General features: G+C 40.0%; 1 protein-coding gene across 6 annotated transcripts in view; it reads left to right on the forward strand.

Annotated features, from left to right (window-relative positions):
• The window catches only part of Bmpr1a (bone morphogenetic protein receptor type 1A), a 106411-nt gene that overhangs the window by 53915 nt on the left and 29748 nt on the right, over positions 1-22748 (forward strand). For all 6 annotated transcript variants that reach the window (XM_075988713.1, XM_075988711.1, XM_075988715.1 and 3 more), the window contains 3 exons: positions 11824-12038; positions 19480-19642; positions 21834-21936. In XM_075988713.1, coding sequence (XP_075844828.1) covers positions 11972-12038; positions 19480-19642; positions 21834-21936 — 333 coding nt within the window. In that variant the 5' untranslated portion in view covers positions 11824-11971. The remainder of the gene's footprint in view (positions 1-11823; positions 12039-19479; positions 19643-21833; positions 21937-22748) is intronic.

Consider the following 22748-nt stretch of genomic DNA (forward strand, 5'->3'; position numbering starts at 1 on the left):
GATATTTTTATTTGTATGTATGTCTTTATGGAAGTATGTTTAAACCTGTGTGTGAGTGCCCACAGAGGGCAGAAGATGGTGTTAGATCCTCAGGAACTGATTGTGAGTCACTTGGTGTGTGTGCTGGGAACTGACCTTAGGTCCTTTGGAAGAGAAGCAAGCACTCTTAATCACTAAGCCATCACTGCAGTCAACTTCTTGATTTTCAAATTTATTTTCAAAAAGGTATGCAGAATGAGAGTACCTGCTTACAAAGCATTAGGATTAAGTGAAATATAAAGAATAATTCTTTCATTAAACTGATTTATTTAATTGTGTGGTGGAGGGTTGATACTTGCTATATTGTGTATGGAGATCAGAGGACATCTTGGGCCAATCAGTTTATCTTCTTGTACCATGTTCGTTCCAGGTATGGACTCAGGTCCTCATGCTTGTCAGGTGCCTTTGTTTACCACCCAGTGTCACTGACCCAATAGAGCTCCTTTTAAAAGGGCTTTCTTTGGGTACAGGGAGCAGTGCTAGGCATTGAGTACAGGGCCTTGGACATGCTAAGCAATTACTCCACTGAGCTACATTCTCAGCAGTTAGACTTCTTAAATGTTGACTTTAATATTATTTTTAATATTATTGAATGTTGCTAATTATAATTATTGCTAAGACTCTCATTCTTAATATTATTTACTTGTGACTTTATTTTTACAAGGTGTAGCATATATGTGTGTTTTGTGTGTTTCATATGTCTTCAAAGAATTAGCATTTGGTTTTATAGATGAACTCTACTTTTTTGTTATGTTTAATAAAATTTAGCATGCTGACTTCTTTTGATAACCATTCCTGTCTTTTCATTCAATGTGTATGTATGTGTGTGTATATGTATATACACATACATAGTCCTTGGTCATGGTGAGGCAAAACCTTGTGGTAGTGGTAGTGGGAGGCTCTTCATGGTAAATAGAAAGCAGAGTGAGGCAGGGTCTGGGGGTTAAATATAACTTTCACCCCACCCTTCTGCTTCCAGAGCCTCCCAACAGCAGTACCCACATGTGCCTGTGATACATGAACCAGTGGTGCACATCTCACGTTCAAACTATAACTTCTGGCCAGGCAGTGGTGGCGCACGCCTTTAATCCCAGCACTCGGGAGGCAGAGGCAGGTGGATCTCTGTGAGTTCGAGGCCAGACTGGTCTACAAGAGCTAGTTCCAGGACAGGCTCCAAAGGCTACAGAGAAACCCTGTCTCAAAACAAAACAAAACTATAACTTCTGTTATTTCTAGGATTTTGAAGTTATAAGTGTACACATTGATCATCCCTTGGCCTAATTTATAGCTTTCGGTACTCACAGTGCTACTCACTATATGTTACAGTGATCTGTCTGCCTCTAAGTGTGACCATCAACACCTGGCTCTTTCATTTTTTTTTTTTAGAAGTTTACAGCAGGGTACAGCAGTACATACCTGTCATGCCAGCAGTTGGGAGGTTTAGGAGTTCAAGGCCAGCCTCAATTATGTAGCCAGTTAAAAGTGAACATACAGTTTTTATATACACACCACCTTTGAACCTGTTGCTGTATCTTTTTACTGTAAGATTGTTAAGTTTAGATAGTTCCTCGGCATTCCTCTCATTATATTATGTTAACTCCAAAGATTTGAGAAGAAAGACCATGGACTTAAATCATCATGATCAAATTAATTAAAGCAACTTTTTTATTTGTAAACACAGGCTGCCTCCTTTAAGGAAGGATTCAAGAGGTCAGCATTGGATATGAGAAAGACAAGCTCAGGGGTGGGGGTTTCCAAATGGGGGATTTGGTGGGCAAAATGGGTGGGGCTAAAGAAACAGAACATAATGCATAACAAGTTAGTCATAATGACCTCCTGAAACAAAGATATAAAACTGCAAAATAGTTATAACAGCCTTTTGAAATAAAGGCATGGTTGCTGTTCCCTAAACATGCAGTACAGAACCATTTGTAGGTAAGGTTACAGGTAGAGCATAGCCTAATCCTTGAGAAACAGGTTTAACATAAACCGATGAACCTAATTTGTTTTTACTATAAGATGGTTTTTAAGCCTAAAGTGGATGCAGGCTGGTCAGTCAGTAACATGGTTTGTACCAAAGGAGTGTGTGTGTGTGGTATTTATGTGTTTATGTAGTCACAGTTATTAACTTGGTAGATGACTGTGGCACTGTTAATATAAAATCCAGGCAACACTTGCTATAAGCAGTATTGTTAGTTTGAGAAAGTTATATTTACATGTACTTAAGATTACTTAAGATCTTTTATTTTTATCTGAAAACTGAGTAGATAGCCGTGAAAACAGTAGAAATTAATTCCCACTAGATCAGAGCTGGAAGTGAGCAGATTTTCATATCTTTTTGTTGTTGTTGTTTGTTTTGTCTTTGTTTTTGTTTTTTGAGACAGGGTTTCTCAGTCACTTTTTGAGACTATCCTGGAACTTAACTTTGAAAACCAGGTTGGCCTCAAACTCATGGAGATCCGCCTGCCTCTGCCTCCCTAGTGCCGGGATTAAAGGCATGCACCACCACTGCCCAGTTATTGTTTTTCATGCCTACTTTGGAGAAAAGTCTGGTTTGTATATAAAATAAAGAGATTGGCATAGCATTTAAGTTTTGTTTGCCCTAATCAGTTATTTCTTATCTTAGTAAATACTTGTTACCGACTGTGTGCCAAACAAGGTTTTAGGTGTCTGTCACATGTGTGGTGTGACTACAGCAGACATGTCTACCCTCTGAAGCAGTAAACAATACAAAGAACAAAGACTCAGGCCTGGTGACCTACACACACATGTGTTTCATAGCAAAATAGGAGTTGAGGCAGGAGGATCACAAGTTGAAGGACCATCTAAAATACATAGTAAGACCCTGTCTAGAAAAATTAAACGAAAACAGTAAATGAAACTGGGTACAGAGGTTTATCACTGTACCTTAGCACTTGGGAGAATGAGGCAGAGGGATCTCTATGAGTTTGAAACCAGCCTGGCCTTCTTAAGTGAGTTTAGTTTTGGTTTTTGGTATTTTTCAAGACAAGAGTTTCTCTGTGTAGCCATGGCTGTCCTGGAACTTGCTCTGTAGACCAGCTGGCCTCAAACTCACAGATCTCCTGGTTTCTGCCTCCTGAGTGCTGGGATTAAAGTTGAGTGCTACCACACCTGGCATTCTTAAGTGAGTTTTTACATCACCTTGGACTATAGGGTGTCATCATTTCTCAAATAAAATAAAATAGGGAAGATGAAATATCAAAGTATGCCAAGTGCTAATGAGAAAAACCTGGCTGGAGGAGAGAGGAGAACAAGAAGGCCTTCATTGACACCACTGTTGAAATTTAGATAGGGTTGGGTAGGGTTACTGAGTAAGACGAGGATTTTGAATGAGCTCAGAGGCCATATGGCAGTACGTATTTTCAGATATCCTGGGGAAATGATGTAGGTGGCAGCCCTGTCCTTGTGTCAGTCCTTTGTTGTAGTTTGTTTAATGAAGAGCCGTAGGTCAATGCAGATAGAATAGTGGAACTGGAGTCTGCTGAACATTTGTAGACTACCATTGGAGGGCTTTAAACAGAGGTATGGTTAATCATGATCAGAATTAGGATTGTTCTTCCTGTGTTGTGACTGTGTGGTGAATAAAGGTACTTGTGGTGTATTTGTCTAGGTGATTGTCTGAATAGTCCAAATAGAGGAAATTAGAGAATAAAAGAGGTCGTGAGAAGTGTGTTTGGGTGGGGGTGGGGGTCAGGGTATAATCTGAAGGTGGAAATGGTTGATGATATGATGATGTAGTGGAGCACATATGAATGGCTGAGGCTTTAAGTGTGAATAACTCAAGCCCTGTTAGCTAAGATGTAGACGACCACAGACCTAGTAAATACGAGAGGGCAAATATCAGGAAAAATAAATTACATAGCTGCTGATAAAATATTAAATCACTTTGTATACTATTTGTGTCATCTTAAATGTAAGAACATTTTCATTTATTATACACTGACCATGCTCCCTCACTCCAGTTAGTTCCTTTTCTTATACTAGATTGTTTTGCTTCTGCTTTCACGTTGTGTTAGTTAGGGTTTCTATTGCTGTGAAGAGACACCATGGCCATGGCAACTCTTACAAAGGAAAACATTAACTTGAACTGGCTTACAGTTTTGAAAATTTAGTCCATTATCATCATTGTGGGAAGCATGGCAGTATGCAGGCAGACACAGTGCTGGAAAAGAAGCTGGGTTTTACATCTGGTTTGGCAGGCAGCAGCAAGTGGATGCCACACTGGGCATGACTTGAACATCTGAGACTTCAGAATCTCCCCACAGTGACACACTTCCTCCAACAAGGCCACACCTCCTTACAGTGCCACTCACTATGGGCCTATGGGGGGCATTTTCATTCAAAGCACCACACATATCATAAATACATACATGATTTTGTGTATCTATATAAAATATAAGAACTATGAGAAAAAAATTGTCTTTGAGACTGGCTTATTCTTTAAATCATCTCCAGCTACACTCATTTTCCTGTAAATGGCATAACTTTGTGTTATGTCTGTGTGTGTACATGTATATCCATCCATACATGCATGCACACTCACTTTCCATATATGCACATGTGCTGTGAATACCATAAGAGAGTGTTAGGTCCCCTGGAGGTGGAGGTAGAGATAGTTGTAGACTACATTGTGTGTTAGAACTTGAACTTGAATCCTCTGGAAGGAACAGCAAGCTCTTTTAACCACTCATGTTAAACTAACTTAGAGTATTCAAGTAAGTCTGTCTGTCTGTCTGTCTGTCTGTCTGTCTGTCTGTCTCCCTCCCTCCCTCCCTCCCTCCCTCCCTCCCTCCCTCCCTCTCTCCCTCCCTCCCTCCCTCCCTCCCTCCCTCCCTCCCTCTCTCTCTCTCTCCTCCCTCCTTTCTTCTTAATTTTTTTTATTTGATTTTGTGCCTTTCTTAATCCTCATCACAGAGGGATTGTTTTTGATTGTCAAAGAAAATTTACAGTGACCTCAAAACTTCACTGGAATTACTGGACTTTTGTGGGCTCCTCCTCCTCGTTCTCTTCCCCCCCCCCCTTCTCCCATCCCTTCTTTTTCTTTCTTCTCCCCCTCCCCCTTCCTTCCGTCCATCCTTGTTTTTTCTAGACTGGGTTTCTCTGTGTAGCCCTGACTGTCCTGGAACTCACTCTGTGGACCAGGCTGGCCCTGAACTCAGAGATCTGCCTGCCTCCTCCACAGCAAATCCTACTGGTGTGCACCACCACACCCGACAATCTACTGACTCCTGACTGAGTAGTTGAGGCTTCAGACAAGACTGACTGAGCATTCAGTGTTTCCAAGAATCTCATTTGTCTTCTGGTCCCAGAGAAGCTGCCAGCCGCTTCGCGCCGAGACTGTTATTTCCTATTCTTATTCAAACTGAAAGATTTTCTTCCTTTTAGATGCTAAAAAGCAGGCTTTTGTTGTCACAGATACACTCCCAGAGCTCTTGAAGCAAATGTTCTCTTCAGATTTGGATGAGATTGTGTTTTCACTGTTACAAAAATAATCCTGACTAGAATAGCCCTGGCCAGCGTTGCTGCAGTTGCACATGTGTATATTGGGGTTAAGCTTGCTGGGAAAGAGGTTAGAAATTGGGGGAAGAAAATGGATGAATTGCTTGTTAAGGGAAAAGGCGATATTCTTATGCTAATCCAGGCTCTGGATAAGGAGCAGAGCTGCCATGCCAACAATGGCTGTGGAGCCAGAAAGTCTGCAGCCAGAATAGTTCTTCTCAGAAGGCTTGTCAGACCAGGCGCCTGGAGCTGCCTGAGGGGGGACCCCTGGAAAGGGTTTCCTTGCCGACTTATGGAACTGGAAGCTGGCCAGCTTGCTGGAAATTCCCACACCTTTCTAGTATTTAGAAAAAATGAAGGCTATAGGGGAAGCTTGACAGGAAAAGGAAAGAATGACTTCAGGCTTGTTTTTTCAGCTGACTTCTGACTTTCCCTGTTTTTTTTTTTTCTATTTGTTCTTCAATTCTGATTAAACTGTTAGTTCAACATTCTTGTGTGTGAAGTTTTACTTTTTTTTTTAACTTGAGAAATTCTTGGGGCTGGAGGGTTGCTGCTGCAGTTGGGAGTATATGTTCTTCCTCCAGAGGACTTGGGTTCAATTTCCAGAGCCCATACAGCAATTAACAATAATCTGCAACCCCAACCCCAGGGCACAGACATACATCCAGGCAAAACAATCATAGCACATATAATAAATGAATCTTTCTTTAGCCAGGTGGTGGTGGCACATGTGTCTTTAATTCCAGCAGTCAGAGAGGCAGAGGCAGATGATCTCAGTGAGTTTAGTGCCAGCTTGGTCTACAGAGTGAGTTCCAGGACAACCAGGACTACTCACAAAGAAACCCTGTCTCCAAGAACCAATAATAATAATAATGATGATAATAATAATAAATCTTTCTTTAAAAAAGACTCCTAATTTTGCTCATGTTACTTTCCCGAGGAAACTGTATTAATGTAGGTACAATTGTTAATGTCAATTTGATAGCTTTTTAATCCATGCATCATTTTATAATTTTGATAATGCGGCATTTTAAATGTCTGCATGTGTGTTTGTTCTCTCTCACTCACTGATTTGAGACCTGCTCTTTCATGAACCTGGAGGAGCTCCCAGCTAGGGCATTCAGCATGTTCCCCATGATATTCTTCTCTACCTCCCCAGCACTGGGTTTTCTAGATGCATAGAACTGCAAGTGGTTTTGTTTGTTTAGATTTGTTTGTTTGTTTGTTTTTGTTTTTCGAGACTGGGTTTCTCTGAAGCTTTGGAGCCTGTCCTGGAACTATCTCTTGTAGACCAAACTGGCCTCGAACTCACAGAGATCCGCCTGCCTCTGCCTTCCGAGTGCTGGGATTAAAGACTTGCACCGCCACCGCCCGGATCTGCAAGTGATTTTTATGTGCCTACAGGGGATCAAAACTCTGGATCATCTCCTTAGCCTCTGTTAGTGACATTTCCAAAACATATTTTTAATTTATGGTAAAGATTCTAATGAAGACAAGTGAGATGACTCAGCTGATAAAAACCCTTGCTTCTCCAACCTGACAAACCCAAGTTCATTCCCAGATTCAGTGGAAGGACATTATTAATTTCCCAAAGGTTGTCTTCTAAATTCTCCACTCAAATACCACACAATAATTTAAAAAATTAAGATTCTGGTGAAGTTCTTAGCAATTTAAAGCACATATACTTTATTTTTAAATGTTAGAATGAAATGATATCTCAGTATGGTTATAAAGTCAGGTTATACTGGACATGGCAGAGCGCACAAGTAATCCCAGTACTTGGGAGGCAAAGTGGATCTTTGAGTTTGAGACCATCCTGGTCTTACAGTGAGTTCCAGGATAGCCAGGGCTATTACACAGAGAAGCTCTATCTTGAAACCCCCCCTCCCCCATAAATAAAATCGGTTAACAGTTTTGCTGTTGTATTATGGTTGTAAAAACAGCTACTGTAAGACAAGGGAAAATTCACATTTTTATTGCTACTAATGATTATATCAGTAACACCTATTTACTGAATATATAATACTGGGGTACGAGGTACAACTCCTCCAGGTTAGTAATGAAGGAACACAAGCCCTTAATAGATGAACTAACATCCCCAAAGGTCTACAGAGCTAGTTCCAGGACAGTTAGGGCTGTTACATGGAGAAACCCTGTCTCAACTCCCATCCCCCCCCCCAAAAGTGTCTGCTTTCTACCCCTCCAAAGTGAGTCTTATGAAAATAATTTTAAAACAGAGTATGCTTTGGCTCTTTCTTTGAAGAAGCATATTGTCCACAATGTTATAAGTTTCTGGGCGTTCTGTCTTTTCTCTTACCTGACTACTTTTTCAGACTTTTTTCATGGTGATTAGGTTTTTATATTTCAGTATATTTCTCAGAATGGTCTTAGTTTATCTGTTGATCTCCAAATTGTAACAGCTGACATTTATTATCACATACATTATCAAGAATCTACCAAAGTTAATCCCAGCACTTGGGAGGCAGAGGCAGGCAGATCTCTGTGAGTTTGAGACCAGCCTGGTCTACAAGAGCTAGTTCCAGGACAGGCTCCAAAACCACAGAGAAACCCTGTCTCAAAACCCAAACCAAAAACATACAAACAAACAAAAAAAGAATCTACCAAAGGCATCAGCGTCAGGATATGGTGGCACCTGACAGTAATTCCCAGCACGTGAGAGACTGAGGCAGGAGAATCATCACAGATTTTTAGGCTACCCTGGGTTCAGTTCAAGACCTGTCTCAATAATTGATCAAGCAAATGAAAAGAACCCACCACAATCAGAGTGTTTCTCACTTATGGTTTAATAAAATTGTGAGCAAAATGTCCAAATAACACAGTTCTAAAGGCTTACTCAAGTGGTTATTGGCACACCTGTTTCTTGCCACATAAGCCTTGTCGGACTGCTCGAATATGCTTAGGACAGGGCTGCTGGCTTCAGTTAGAGGACATGAAGGCAGAAGCTGACCTAGCAAGTCACTCATGTTTACACCTTACTTATTAGAAATGAGTCACTGAGTCTAGTCCATACTCTAGGGAGGGGAATTAGACTTCACTCTCGAGAGAATGTATCAAAGCATTTGTGGACATATGTCCAATCTTAACAGTGATCTTTGACTTATGGGGAGGGAGCTTAGATAAGGGTCTTAATAGTGTAGCCAATGCTGATCTCTGACTCTGTCTTGGCCTTCCGTGTTGAAATTATAGGTATGCACCACTGTGCCTGGCCATTAGTGCAATTTCTAACTAGACAGTGCTCTGGGACTCTTTCATTCAAAGAGTCTTAGCTTTTAATATCTCTGTGCCGTTGACATAATGGAAGATTTGTATCTTTAGCCCCAGATGTTTCCTTTAAGCTTGAGAGCCAGATGCCCAGGACACATTCCTTTTGAGTAATCTCAGATGTCTAAATCTGAACCCTTGAGTCCTTTTTTCTTCACTTTAACTAAAAATCTGCTTATTCACATTTTAGTAATTGCTGAGACCAGCAGTGTGGGGGTCATCTTTGACTCATGCTCCTTAACCCCTGCATCCAGCCATTATCGAATACTATATAGTCTTGTTTTTTAATTGTATCTACTCACTGAACTACTGTCACCCTGATTTTAACCGCTATCCTAAATTGCACAAAATATCATTCTCCTAGATTTTCATGTCTTCTCACCCCTGCTTTGCTTCTGCTCTTGCCTTTTCTAGTTCATTATGTAAACACCGGATAACTGATACTCATCTCTCTTACATTGAAAACTTAAATCTTGGCCAGGCAGTGGTGACGCACGCCTTTAATCCCAGCACTCGGGAGGCAGAGGCAGGTGAGTCTCTGTGAGTTTGAGGCCAGCCTGGTCTACAAGAGCTAGTTCCAGGACAGGCTCCAAAGCTACAGAGAAACCCTGTCTCTAAAACCAAAAAAGGAAAAAGAGAAAAGAAAATGTAAATCTTTCATAGAGTCCTTGTCCTGTTTGTCTTTTAACTTTTTTTGTTGTATTACACTGTCATATTCTTCACAGTTCAGAAGCATTGCTCCCTATTTGTCTGATTCTCAGAAATCTTTGCATAGACTTTTAGCTTGATTTTCACATAGAAGCTTAAGTGTTAATCCTCAGTATTGCTTACAAGGGCCTTTCCATCTAGAATAGATCTGGACCCTCCAGGATTTCACATTTTTCCTATCTTGTGCTTAGTGAAAATATGCTTACATTTCATTTTTTATTGCCTTACTCTATGTCAAAAGTATTTCCATCTTTTATTTTCTTCCCCAAGATGCAAGCCTCCCATAAACAACTTTACCCCCGTGCTGTGATTGACCCTTGTCAGAGTATTTTAGCTGTCTCATTTAGTGTCTGTGAACTCCATGAGAGGTGTTTTTTTTCCGTTATGACTATATTCTTGGTGTTTGATATGTAGGCTGATGCATAAAAGAAGCTCTTAATGAATAATTGGGGAATAATATCAAATGGCAAGAACACTGTTTACATAAGACTTAAGAATTTGAGGGGATCTAATGAATTAGTTTTCTCTCCCTTTCTGCTGGTTCCTCTTATATTATGTGACCCTTGATCCCATTTGTATGTAAATGGAGTAATTTTTATGTCTTTTACATTCCTGTAGTTATCTTCTGTTTCTACTAATACCTAATAAAATTATGTTCATAGTTTAGCAATGTTCTTAGTACAAATAATGTATTGATTTTATAGTTACCACAAGTTCTTAAACTATAAGAATTTCTCACAGTCAGTACTTTCCTCATATATATACCAGACCATATCATAGACATGTTTGAGAAGAAGAAACTTTATTGAGTACCTGCTCTGTGCCACTGTAATCCTAAATACTTTACAATATATATGTATATTTCATTTTATATAGTATAATTAATATAGTGTATAGAGTAGCAATGGAGTCTGAATAGAGTGAGAGTGGTATAACTCTATCACTGTGTGTGATCTTTAATCTCTTCATCCCACTTCAGTTATACTTTTCTTGTGAAGCAGTTATGGGAACTTGTTAATTAATTGTCAGCCTCAGGTAGATAAGATCCTGTCCAAGGAAAGAACAAGCGGTAAGCAGTTGGATGTGGAGATTTTTTAAGCCAGTAAGGCATGGTGGTATATGGCTATGACCCTAGTGTTTGAAGGGCTGAGACAAGAAAACCACTGAGTTCCAGAGTTGTAGACCAGTCTAAGTTACATAGCAAGACCCTGTCTCAAAAAACAAGCAGCCTGGTAGTGGTGGCACACACCTTTAATCCCAGCACTTGGGAGGCAGAGGCAGGCAAACCTCTGTGGGTTTGAGGCCAAGCTGGTCTACAGAACGAGTACCAGGACAGGATCCAAAGGTACACAAAGGAGCCCTGTCTTGAAAAAAGAAAAACAAAACCAAAATCAAGCCGGGAGCGGGGGTTGGGGGGTGGGGGTGGTACACACCTCTAAACCCAGCATTCAGGAGGCAGAGGCAGGTGTCTCTCAGTGAGTTCAAGGCCAGCCTGGTCTACAGAGGGAGTTTCAGGACAGGCTCCAAATCTATACAGAGAAACCCTGTCTCAAAAAAACAAACAAGAAAAGCATGTGCTGCCGCCACAGTCTTCTGTTTTCTTCTTAGTATACTAAGGAACTTTCTTTGTGGATGGTAGTGATGGTCGGGTGAATAGCCCAGACTGGCTAGAACTGATAACCTTTCTGTCTCTGTGCTGTCCCTCCCCTCAAGTGCTAGAGTTAGAGGCATATACCACCATACCATACCCAGCTGAAACATTCAATTTAGTAATTGAATAATTTTATTACATTTGAGCAAGCAGAGAAAGCTATTAATGAGGATTTTTTTTCTTCTTTTTTCCCCCTCTTTTTCTTTTCTTTAGAGTTGGAGTTGTCTTTCTGTTATTCAGCTTGTCTTAGACCTCCTAGACCTGTCAGCTTCCCAAGTAGAGGGACCTTAACGTGTATCCAACACTGTACTAGTTGGTTGAGATTTAGTATGTTCATTGTGGCTGATTTGAGATTAGGAGAGATTACAACTTTGTACTAAATTATTTAAGCATTGTAATTACAGTGCCTTAAAAGTAGAGCTTTAATCTTTAAAAATGTCTTTCAACAAATCTGAGACTGTAGCTCATTGTAAGGCACTAGAGTTGATTCCCCAGTATACACCAAAAGTTTTAAAAGTATATTTCTGCATTTAAAAGCTTGGTTAGGCTGGTTTTCCTCGCCACCCTCGAAAACTGCAAAATTTCATTATATTCATTGCCTTGTTTGTTCGTTTATTTTCCAGGAATCTGAAGAAAACAGCTTGTGAAAGTCATCGTCTAGTGATTTGTTCTTCTGTAAGGAAATCTCATTCAGTAAAGCCATTTAAATTAGTGAAATAGTAGGACCAGTAAATCAAAGTGGCAGTGTACAGGATACGTGGACATTGAACAATGACTCAGCTTTATACTTACATCAGATTATTGGGAGCCTGTCTTTCCATCATTTCTCATGTTCAAGGTAAATTGATGCTTATTTAATAAGTCATTTCTGTATATATAAAGCACTTAAATGCCTTGATCTGCTTTTAGTTCCTGTTCCTTTTTAAACAGGTCATCCATACCAACACAACTCTTAAGTGAAGAAGCAAATAAAAAACACGCCAAAAGAAAGTGTGAACTTTGTATAGACACCTTTTTAACAACCTTAGCCTCTCTGAACCTTTGTTCTTATATGTAACACAGGCATGAGGTTTGTCTAGTGAGGATCAGATGAGATTAAGTATAAATAGTCTGCAGTTTAGTGCCTAAAGCACAAAACAGTAGGTTCTTGAGACTGAGCTTTAAAATTCCTGTCTCTCTGAAAACACAACAAAGAATAAGCACAAATAATAATTCAAAATTTGTTTTATTTTCATGAGAAGACTTTGGAAAATAAATGCACTTGTTTGTCTATGCTGAGTTCTAAAATTTCTCCGTAGAGTCTAAGCAGTTTATTTGTGGCCTCTGTTATGTACCATGTGTTCATAGATCAAATAGAGGTTAATAGTGATGTCTGCTGCTATTATGTGAACTGTATTTGCATACAACCCCCCCACAAGTAGTTTATTTAGGACAGTAATTTAACTGAAAAGTTAACATTGCTTTATAGAAGGTTTTGAGGTAGATCTCACCTCTATCTTTTTTCTGTTTTAGAATTAAATTTTTGTATATATTTGTGTTAGTGTTTGTGCACAATGTGTGTAACTACTTGTGTTGATCACTGTTGGCACTGGGTGTCTTCCCCACCTATTGTCATCTGAGAAAGGGTGTCCAACTAAACCTAGAGCTTTCTAATTGGCTAGATTTGCTTTCCATCTTCCCAGTCCCTGTCCTGCCATCTTCATTTTCTGAACTTTGGGTTTATAAGTTGTAATTTTCTATATAGTACTGAATGATAAGGATTATTTTTTTACCCACATGAGGAAATTTGGATTATAGTATTAAAGCTTTTTAAAATTTTTGTGTTATTGCATGAGCATGAAATGAAATCTCTACCTTCTTTGTATTTGCCTTATTGTTGCTTTGCTCAGAACGCAGAGCCCCCTCATCTCAAGCCACTTTATCTGTGAAATATGAGAATACGTAATATATTGCCTTTCTGTTAGGTTTTGCTGATCACTATGAACCAGAGTTGTCATGATTGTGAAGATAAATTAATAATTTCCATTTTGCTAAACAAAATGCTTTATGCTGCTCAGGTCATATATAGATAGTTAGTATGGTACACACCTCTCTCTCTCTCTTTTAATTTTCTCATATATTACACCCTGACTACTGTTTCCTCTCTCTCCTTTCCTCCTAGTTCATTCTCCTTGCCACCTCCCTGTTCCCCAAGATCTACTCCTCCTCCTTTCCCTTCATAAAGGAGCAGGCCGCCTTGGCTATCAATCCAACATAGTATAACAACTTACAACAAGACTAGGCACATCCCTTCATTAAGGCTGAATGAGGCAACTCAGTAACAGAAAAGCGTTTCCAAAAGCAGGGAAGAGTCTGAAACAGCCCCCACTCCGTCTGTTGGGAGTCCTACAAGAATATCAAACTACACAGCCGTAACATATGCAGAGAACCTAGGTCAGACACATACAAGCCCTCTGATTGCCAGTTCAGTCTCTTTGAGCCCCTATGAGCCCTGCTTAGTTGATTCTGTGGGCTGTTTTCTTGTGTCCTTTACCCCTCTGGCTTCTACAATCCTTCCCTCCCTGTCTTTTGCAGGAACTTGCCTAATTTTGGCTGTGGGTCTCTGCATCTGTTCCCATAAGTTGCTGGATGAAGCCTCTCTAATGACAATTATGCCTCGTTCTGGTCTACAAGTATAGCAGAGTATCGTTAGGAATCATTTAATTGACTTTTTTTTTTTTTTTGTCAGTTGTATTCAGTTCTGTCCTAGGTCTCTGAATTACTCAGTTTACGTGGCCTGACTCTCCAGGCAGTGGCAGGTCTGGGCTATCTGTTATGACATGAATCTCAAGTTGGATCAGTCATTGATTGGTTACTCCCACCCAAGATGTGACACCCTTACCCCAGCACATTTTGCAGGAGGGGCAAATAGTAGGTCAAAGCATTTGTGACTGGCTTGGTGTCCCACTCTCTCCATTGGAAGCCTTGCCTGGTTACAGAAGATGGCTGGGTCAGGCTCCATATCCTCCATTACTAGGGTCATCCTCGTAGATGCCTAGGAGTTTACACTGCACTATGTTTTTACCTCATGCATGAAAATGATCCCAGTTCTAGTCATCTCTCCCAGTACTCTCCCTCAACCCCCGCTACCCATTCTCTCCTGTTCCCATCCCCACCAACTCCAGTCTACCCAGAAAAATCTATTTCCTCTTCCCATGTACAACCCCCCCCCCCCCCCAGCCCTCCTTGTTACTTAGTCCCTCTGGGTGTATGGATTGTAGTGTGATAATCCTTTACTTAATAGTTAATATTCATTTGTAAGTGGTCACATGCCATGTTTGTCTTTTGGGTCTGGGTTACCTCACTCAGAATGATTTTTTTCTAGTTTCATCATTTGCCAGCAAATTTAATGATGTCATTGTTATTAACAGCTGAGTAATATTCCATTGTGTAAATGTACCGTATTTTGTTTATCCATTCTTCAGTTGAGGAACATCTAGGTTGTTTCCAGGTTCTGGCTATTAAGATTAAAGCTGCTATGAACATAGTTGAACAAGTATCCTTGTGGTAGGGTAGAGCGCCCTTTGGGTATACTATGCCCAGAAGTGGTATAGCTGGGTCTTGAAGTAGATGGATTCCCAATTTTCTGAGAAACTACCATATTGATTTCCAATGTGGTTGTATTAGTTTGCACTCGCATCAGCAGTGGAGAAGCATTCCCTTGCTCCGCATCTTTTTCAGCATGAACTATCACTTGTCTTTGATCTTCACCATTCTGACAGGTATAAGATGGAATCTTGAAGTCATTTTGATTTGTATTTCTTTGATGGCTAGGGATGTTGAATGTTTCTTTAAGTGTTTTTTGGCCATTTGAGATTCCACTATTGAGAATTCTGTTTAAATCTGTATATCGCATTTTTTAGTTGGAATATTTAATTTGTTGATGTTTAGTTCCTTGAGCTCAAGTTGTTCCATAGTAAGCTTATATTGAGTGGAATATTCTCTCATGATTTACACTTCTAGTCAGGAGTGGTAGCACACACCTTTAATCCCTGGACTCGTAGGCAGAGGCAGGCAGATCTCTTATGTTCAGTGCCAACCTGGTCTATATAGTGTGATCTAGAACAACCAGCACTGCATGTAAGACTGACTATCTAAAAAACAAAACAAAAAACAAAACCAACCACACAAAGAATTAACACTTTTGTGTGCTAAAGATCAAAACTTTTTTATGTGTCATTTGAAAAAAAAATTTGCAGATAATTTCTGCTTTATGAATGCTGTGATTATAAGTGTTTGCCCCCACATCACTATGGGCAACATCTTCTTTGCTATATTTGTTGTCATTGATGTTGTGTAAGAGGCAAGGTGTTTGTTATACTATAGCATAGGCTGTCCTCAAACTCCTGTCTCAGTCTCTCAAGGATTGGAATTACAGGTGTGTATCACCCAAGTTTGGATTCCACCACACACGTTTGTCCTCTATGGTTAAATTGATTGTTTTGTTATTGTTACTATATCAGGATTTTAAAACCTTGAGTCTATTTCTCTCTCTCTCTCTCTCTCTCTCTCTCTCTCTCTCTCTCTCTCTCTCTCTCTCTCTCTCTCTCTCTCTCTCGTTTTGTTTCTTGAGACAGGGTTTCTCTGTAGCTTTGGAGCCTGTCTTGAAGAACCAGCTCTCGTAGACCAGGCTGGCCTCGAACTCACAGAGATCTACCTGCCTCTGCTTCTGTGTTCCAAGTGCTGGGATTAAAGGTGTATGCCACCACCTCCCAGCCCTACTGCCTTCTTAAATAAGTGAATACTGGAGAAGTTATGTAGTTTATAAACATTATTCACCTACCTAATTAGGAAGACTCACAAGAGACCAGAATGTCTCTCATTTGTAGCATGGCGGATTTCTCCCTTCTCATACCCTGCCATTCTTCCCCATCTTTTACAGTTGATGTTGTTAAAATAAATGAGGCTTTTTCCATTTTTTAGCCATTTGGATGATCATCAGAAGCTTTGCCACAGTGTTAACAGTACTTCCATCTGAAAGGACGTCATGGTGAGGGGCTGAGGAACACATATGTATACAAATCTTACCTTTGAAGGATATTTGTCGGTCTCCACTGTTTTATAAACTGACTCTGGGGTACTGACTGTGGGAGGTTAAATTTGTTCTCTGTCTCCTGCTTGCCTTTTATATGCAGGTGGGTTAGATTCAGCTAGCCAGCACATGGCACTTCAATCTCAGCAGTAACCAAGGCGATTCTTAGGCCAAAAGCCGTTTTTTCTTTACTTTTCCTACCCGTTTAGCAAGCAATAAAAGTTGTGTCTATCACGCTTACAGATTTTAAATATCTCTGCCTTTGTTTCTGCTCCACTCTAACTCCCTTTGCCTACATATATAACTGAATACTTTTTCCTTATCCCATATATACTGATTTACAAATTTTTACTCTCGATTTAAATTTTGTCCTGCTTCTCTACGTTTCTTTAAATTCTGATCTCTATTTTTGAGCGCTCAGTACTCACATATCCAGCTGTGAACAGATTTTCTCTCATGGGTTCCTCACGTCTGGTCATTTCTTTTTTGTTTTTTGGAGGGTTCATAGATCAGCCCCACATTCAGCGCCATTAAGTCTCTTGAGCAGACCCCAACATAAACTATCTCTCTCTGGACCTGCGTGGAGGTGCGAGAATAAAGACACAACTCACATCGGGAGGGAGATTCTCAGTGGTCCCTCATGATGTCCTGAGTTTACATGCTAGAGAATTCCTCCTGCTTTATTCTCCAAAAAGCATTTGGTCTCCTAGGTAACCGGGTGAATGGCTTTTAGTCACATCCACAACTACCTGTCTGCTGTATATGCTAGCTGGCACATAGGCTTGAATTAGCATCTCTATCAGGCATCCTCCAAATTACAAAGAAAGGAGCAAAACAACATTTTGACTTTTTGTTAGGTTAGCAACAACTCTGAAAGGTTACGTGACCATCTCAGGTGTCGTCAATGGCTTTAGAGCCTAGCTGCCATACCATATAGAAATATGGGCCTACAGATATTCCTTTTCAGTATTTGTTTCTATTAACAAATACTTATTCAGAAGTAAATTTCTTTCCTGAATATTAAGTATGAGAAACTTAAGGTCATTGCAATTCAAGTTATGGTCAGATGGTCATGGTGAACAACTTTGATTCCAACACTGGGGAGGCAGAGGCAGGCAGATCTCTGACTTGGAGGCCAGCCTAATCTAGAGTGACTTCTAGGACAGCCATGACTACACAGAGAAACCCTGTCTCAGAAAGCAAAGAAACAAGCAATAATAATAATCCAAATTATGGAATTTATAACTCTTACACTCTGCTTTCTTGCTGTCAGTGTGTATGTGTTATTTTCCTCATTTTTGTAGTTTATCAGTATTGTTAAATTTAAAATTGAGTTTAGTACTGAACCACTTCATTTTTATAGTGAAATTCTTGCTTATCTAATCCTTTTGGCTCTACCATTCTTTCTTTTTTTTTTCTTTTTTTTTTCGAGACAGGGTTTCTCGGTGGTTTTGGAGCCTGTCCTGGAACTAGCTCTTGTAGACCAGGCTGGTCTCGAACTCACAGAGATCTGCCAGCCTCTGCATACCAAGTGCTGGGATTAAAGGCATGCGCCACCACCGCCCGACTACCATTCTTTCTTTTGGAAGGGCCAGGTGATTTCACCTGAAAAATTCAGAGCTGTGTATGTTGTTACCTGTCATTTGATGCCAGAAACTCAAGATCCCTATTTTATTATATAAGCTTTTGGCAACTTTTACTTTCTATAGCATGGTCTGGATTCAAACCAGTTACCCTGGGATGAAAGAAGGAAAACGGGATTTGTTTCATGTTTTCACAGTTACCTTACTTAGGCAGTTCGAGTTCTCTGAAAGGTGCTTAGTAGCTCCATTTTCAGAGAAACATTCAAAAAGAATTTTTAAATGTAGTTATAAGTTTGAACCAAAAAATTAGAGGAGTTGTGCAACCCCCCCTTCTGAAATCATTGGAAATTTTCTCAGCCTTTCCTGAAAAGTCTCCCCGTTTTCTACCTAGTAAATTGAAGCTGTCACAGCAGGCTGGAGGTCCCATTGCATGAATGTCACAAATATGACAGGGGCAGATTCCTGAGTGTTGGCAGCTCTGTACTCCTTAGTTCCATAGGCTTATGGGTCAAGTTTTCAGAGAAGACTTCAGATTCCAGACTTTGAGAATTCCAGACTCTGAATGCTCTTGATACTCAGATCAGAACGTACTCTGGCCTTGAAAACTAGTCCTCAGCAGCTAGTATTGTAGACCTCTAGCCTAAGACATCTGATCCCCTGGCTCTTAATCCTTGGATACTTTCAGGAACTCTTCAGCTACCTAGGATCCCTAACTTAGCTTTTCATGCTTTCTCACCAACTCAGTGTGTCTGTAGTACTTGAGAGTCTCTGGGGTCTGCCTCTATAGCCTGCCTCAGTGTGTCTGCAGTCCTTCAGACTCTCTGGGGTCTGCCTCTGGCCACTGTGGAACTCTTAGCAACCTCCTAACTCTTAATTTTGATTCTGGTTCAAAACTTAGGAAGCTTTTTTGTTTGTTTTTTTTTTTTTTAAAGTCCTTTATGAATACCTACATGATAAAGGAGCCTGGAGCACTTGTGAGGAGTGAGGGCTCCTGAAGCTGGGTTGTGACTTCAGCAGTAGCAGTGGTTCCTTCCAGTGGTACCTGCAGCTGCTATGGAGTTTCCTCAGAGGAATCCCTGGAGTGTTCAAAACAGCTGCTCTGTCATAGTGACAGCACTGCTAGTTAGGAAAGAGGGCTGCTTATTTGACAGTTCCTCACTCAAGGCGACTAGGCACCAGGGAGAGGCCTACAGTTGTTAATCAAATTGCCAGTTGGCTGTTTCAAATAGTTTAGCTTATTTAAAGAAAAATTAAAACACTAAAGGGCCCTTATAGTAGGGACCTGTCCTGGAATTAAAATTCTCCAAAGTGTTTACCAGTGCTTAGCTCTTAGCTAAGTACCTTTACGGAGAGGGTTCCTCTGCCCTGTCTCAGAACCACAGACCTTTTGTCATTTGTATGTCTTTCATTGGTATACAACTTGTAACTGGGCAGTCTCCTTACATCCTGCTGCATCTGGTAGTTCTGTATATATAATAGTTTATAAGTTGGTATTATCAAACTTATTTTAAGATGTATTAACTGCAGTTATTATGATAAGAAAACTCAGAAGCTTTTTTATTGAAGACTCTAATTCAACAACTTTTCAAGAATGATTATTTACAAATTTCATTTTTTAAATACAGGGCAGAATCTAGACAGTATGCTCCATGGTACTGGTGTGAAATCAGATTTGGACCAGAAGAAGCCAGACAATGGAGTGACGTTAGCACCAGAGGATACCTTGCCTTTCTTAAAGTGCTATTGCTCAGGACACTGCCCAGATGATGCCATTAATAACACGTGCATGTAAGTATTTGGTTCCGTCCCTAAGAGTTAGATGAAAAGTATACTCGAACAAGTTTTCCCCCCCATTTGTATATGGTAACTTTATAAAGAAAAAGAAAATTCCTGCTGGGCGATGGTGGCGCACGCCTTTAATCCCAGCCCTCGGGAGGCAGAGGCAGGCGGATCTCTGTGAGTTCGAGACCAGCCTGGTCTACAGAGCTAGTTCCAGGCAGGCTCCAAAGCCACAGAGAAACCCTGTCTCGAAACCCCCCCCCAAAAAGAAAATTCCTGATTTAAATACAGAAATATTGTTATCTATCATTAAACAATTGATGATCGTTAGTTGTATCATGATACAGCTAATTTATATGTTTTGATTTTTGAAACATGGTCTCTTTACATAGATCTGGCTATCCTGGAACTCACTATGTAGACCAGGCTAGCCTTAAACTCACAGAGATCCACCTGCATCTACTTACTACCTTGTGCTGATATTAAAGGCATGTAGCACCATGTCTGCCTTATTTTTCTTTTCTTTCGTGACCATTTTAATCATGAACTTAATGTTGCTCATTCTAGAAAACGTTTTCTGTTTTGTAGATTACCAAAAAAAAAAAAAAAAAATAGTTTACCCAGTGTCTCCTTAGCCGGTTGCAGAAATGCATAGGTGTACAGGAACGGTGTTGTGACAGTTTTGTTATTTCTCTGTGGACTTTTAGTCCACATCTGTTTTATATGACTTTTCATTTCCTACTTAGTTTTATGTTAACCATTCAATGTTAACCATTCAACCCACTTATGGATGGTCATGTAACTTGAGTTCTTTTTTTTTTTTTTTAATTTTCGAGACAGGGTTTCTCTATAGCTTTTTGGTTCCTGTCCTGGAACTAGCTCTTCCAAGGTGAGAACTAGTCCAGGCTGGCCTCGAACTCACAGAGATCCGCCTGCCTCTGCCTCCCGAGTGCTAGGATTAAAGGCGTGCACCACCACTGCCCCGCTGAGTTCATATTTTTTAAACACACACACATATATTATGTATTCATAATATGTGTAGATGTACGTAAAGAGATCAGAGAACAATTTGCAGTAGTCTCTTTTCTCTTTTTTTATGTGGGTTCCAAGAAAAGATCTCAGATTGTCAGTCTTAGACAGCAGGCACTTCTACCTGCTCAGTCATCCTCGGCCCATAGTCTATATCTTGGGGCCCATTGAAGAACTGAGTTTCTGAATCATACCCCCTCCCCTGCGAGAAAACAAAAAATAAAGTGTAATTCAGTTTCATCAGTCAATTAATTGTCTTTTTGTTGTAGCAGTAATAATGAAGGCCAAGTTTTGTAGTTCACTAACATTCTGTGCTCTTTGTATAGACTAGACAATGCCTAGAACTTGGTCTGTGAAATTATATTATTTTCCTTTCTACATTTGCTAAGGAAAAAACTCAAGGACACTGACATTGAACTGATAGAACGTCATGAAACAAAATATATATAAATTTTTTTTTTAAAATGAAGTTATTGAGACCATCTCTGTTTTCCTGCCACATTCACTACAACGTACCTTTTAGAATCTTAGTCGTCTGTTTTTCCTAAGACATGTCACTGTGTTACTGGGGGCTGCCGAATGTTGCATAGACGAGTTTGTTTTCATCTGTCACCATGTATATGTGACTAACAGAGCAGTTTATAACAGCATACACACAGAGCGTTTATTTAGTAGAACTCCCTTCCTACTTGACATAGAGTTCTCATTGCCCCTTTAAGCCTTAGTTGAAGCACACTACCCTTGATTTAGCTTATTTCTAAATTGATTTTGCTAATAAATCATATAACATGCAGTTTAAATGCAAAAAAACAAGGTACTGAAGGAAATAGTCAATTCACATATGTTCAGTTCTTTTGTGAGTCTTTTAAAATTTTTTATATTTATTTGGTATGTATGTGTATTACACACATGTGCACATGCTAGCTTGCCAGAATTAGTTATTTCCTCCACCATGTGGATGCTGGAGATCAAACTAAGTCTTCAGGCTTGGTGACAGTGCCCTTAACTACTTAGGTGTCTCTCTGGCATTCTTTATTAAAGTCTCTCTATTTAGCTCAGGGTGACCTGAAATGCAAGATCCACCTGCTTTAGCCTGAATGTATTCTGGATGTGTACCAACCATGCCCTGTTCTTTCTAATATGGAATTGTATTTTTTTTTCTCTATTGTAGAACTAATGGGCATTGCTTTGCCATTATAGAAGAAGATGATCAGGGAGAAACCACATTAGCTTCTGGGTGTATGAAGTATGAAGGCTCTGATTTTCAGTGCAAGGTGAGATCTAATTGTCACCATGAAATAAAGAAGGGTACAACTTGGTGAACATCATGGAGCCCTCTAGCAGGAGTGCACTGCTCGTCATACCACTGCATGCTCACAAAACAGATTTGCTGAAGAAAGCCTGGCTTGTTAAATAATAGGATTTTACTAATTGAAGTACTGGATTGCTTTACTTTAAGAAAGTTTTAATGCAAAAAATGATAGTCACATTTATTTCTGGAGTGTAAGGTTTACTGAGAAGATTTTAAGATAATGGATAGTAACCTTTTCCCCCCAAGACAACAATATTGAATTCTCGTTGTAATATGTGGTGATTTGAATAAGATGTCTTCCATAGTCTCAGGCATTTGAATACTTGATTCCCAGTTGTCTGTACTGTTCGGGAGAACATAGGGTATGTGACTTTGTTGGATGAAGTGTGTCACTGAAGTCAGGCTTTAAAAGTATAAAACCTCATCTGTGAGTTTGAGGCCAACCTGGTCTACAGAGTAATTTCTAGGACATCTTGGATTACACAGAGGAACCCTGTCTTAAAAATCAAGAGTATAAAACTTCACATTCTGCTAGTTCTCTCTGCTTTCTTCTTGCCATTTGAGATGTGGGCGCTTAGTTTCTGCTTCTGCTGCCATGCCTTTCCTCTACCATCATATACTCTTAACTCTCTAGAGCCGCTAACCAAAATGAACTCAGTGTTCTGTGAGATTTTTGGCCATGGTTTGATTATAGAAGTAGAAGAGAATAAATACAAGGTTTCTGTGCAGCTGTTTGAAAGAGCAGTAGCAGAGAGGATTCCTTCAGATTTTTCT

The sequence above is a fragment of the Microtus pennsylvanicus genome, chromosome 10, assembly GCF_037038515.1.
Source record: "Microtus pennsylvanicus isolate mMicPen1 chromosome 10, mMicPen1.hap1, whole genome shotgun sequence".
NCBI lineage: Eukaryota > Metazoa > Chordata > Mammalia > Rodentia > Cricetidae > Microtus > Microtus pennsylvanicus.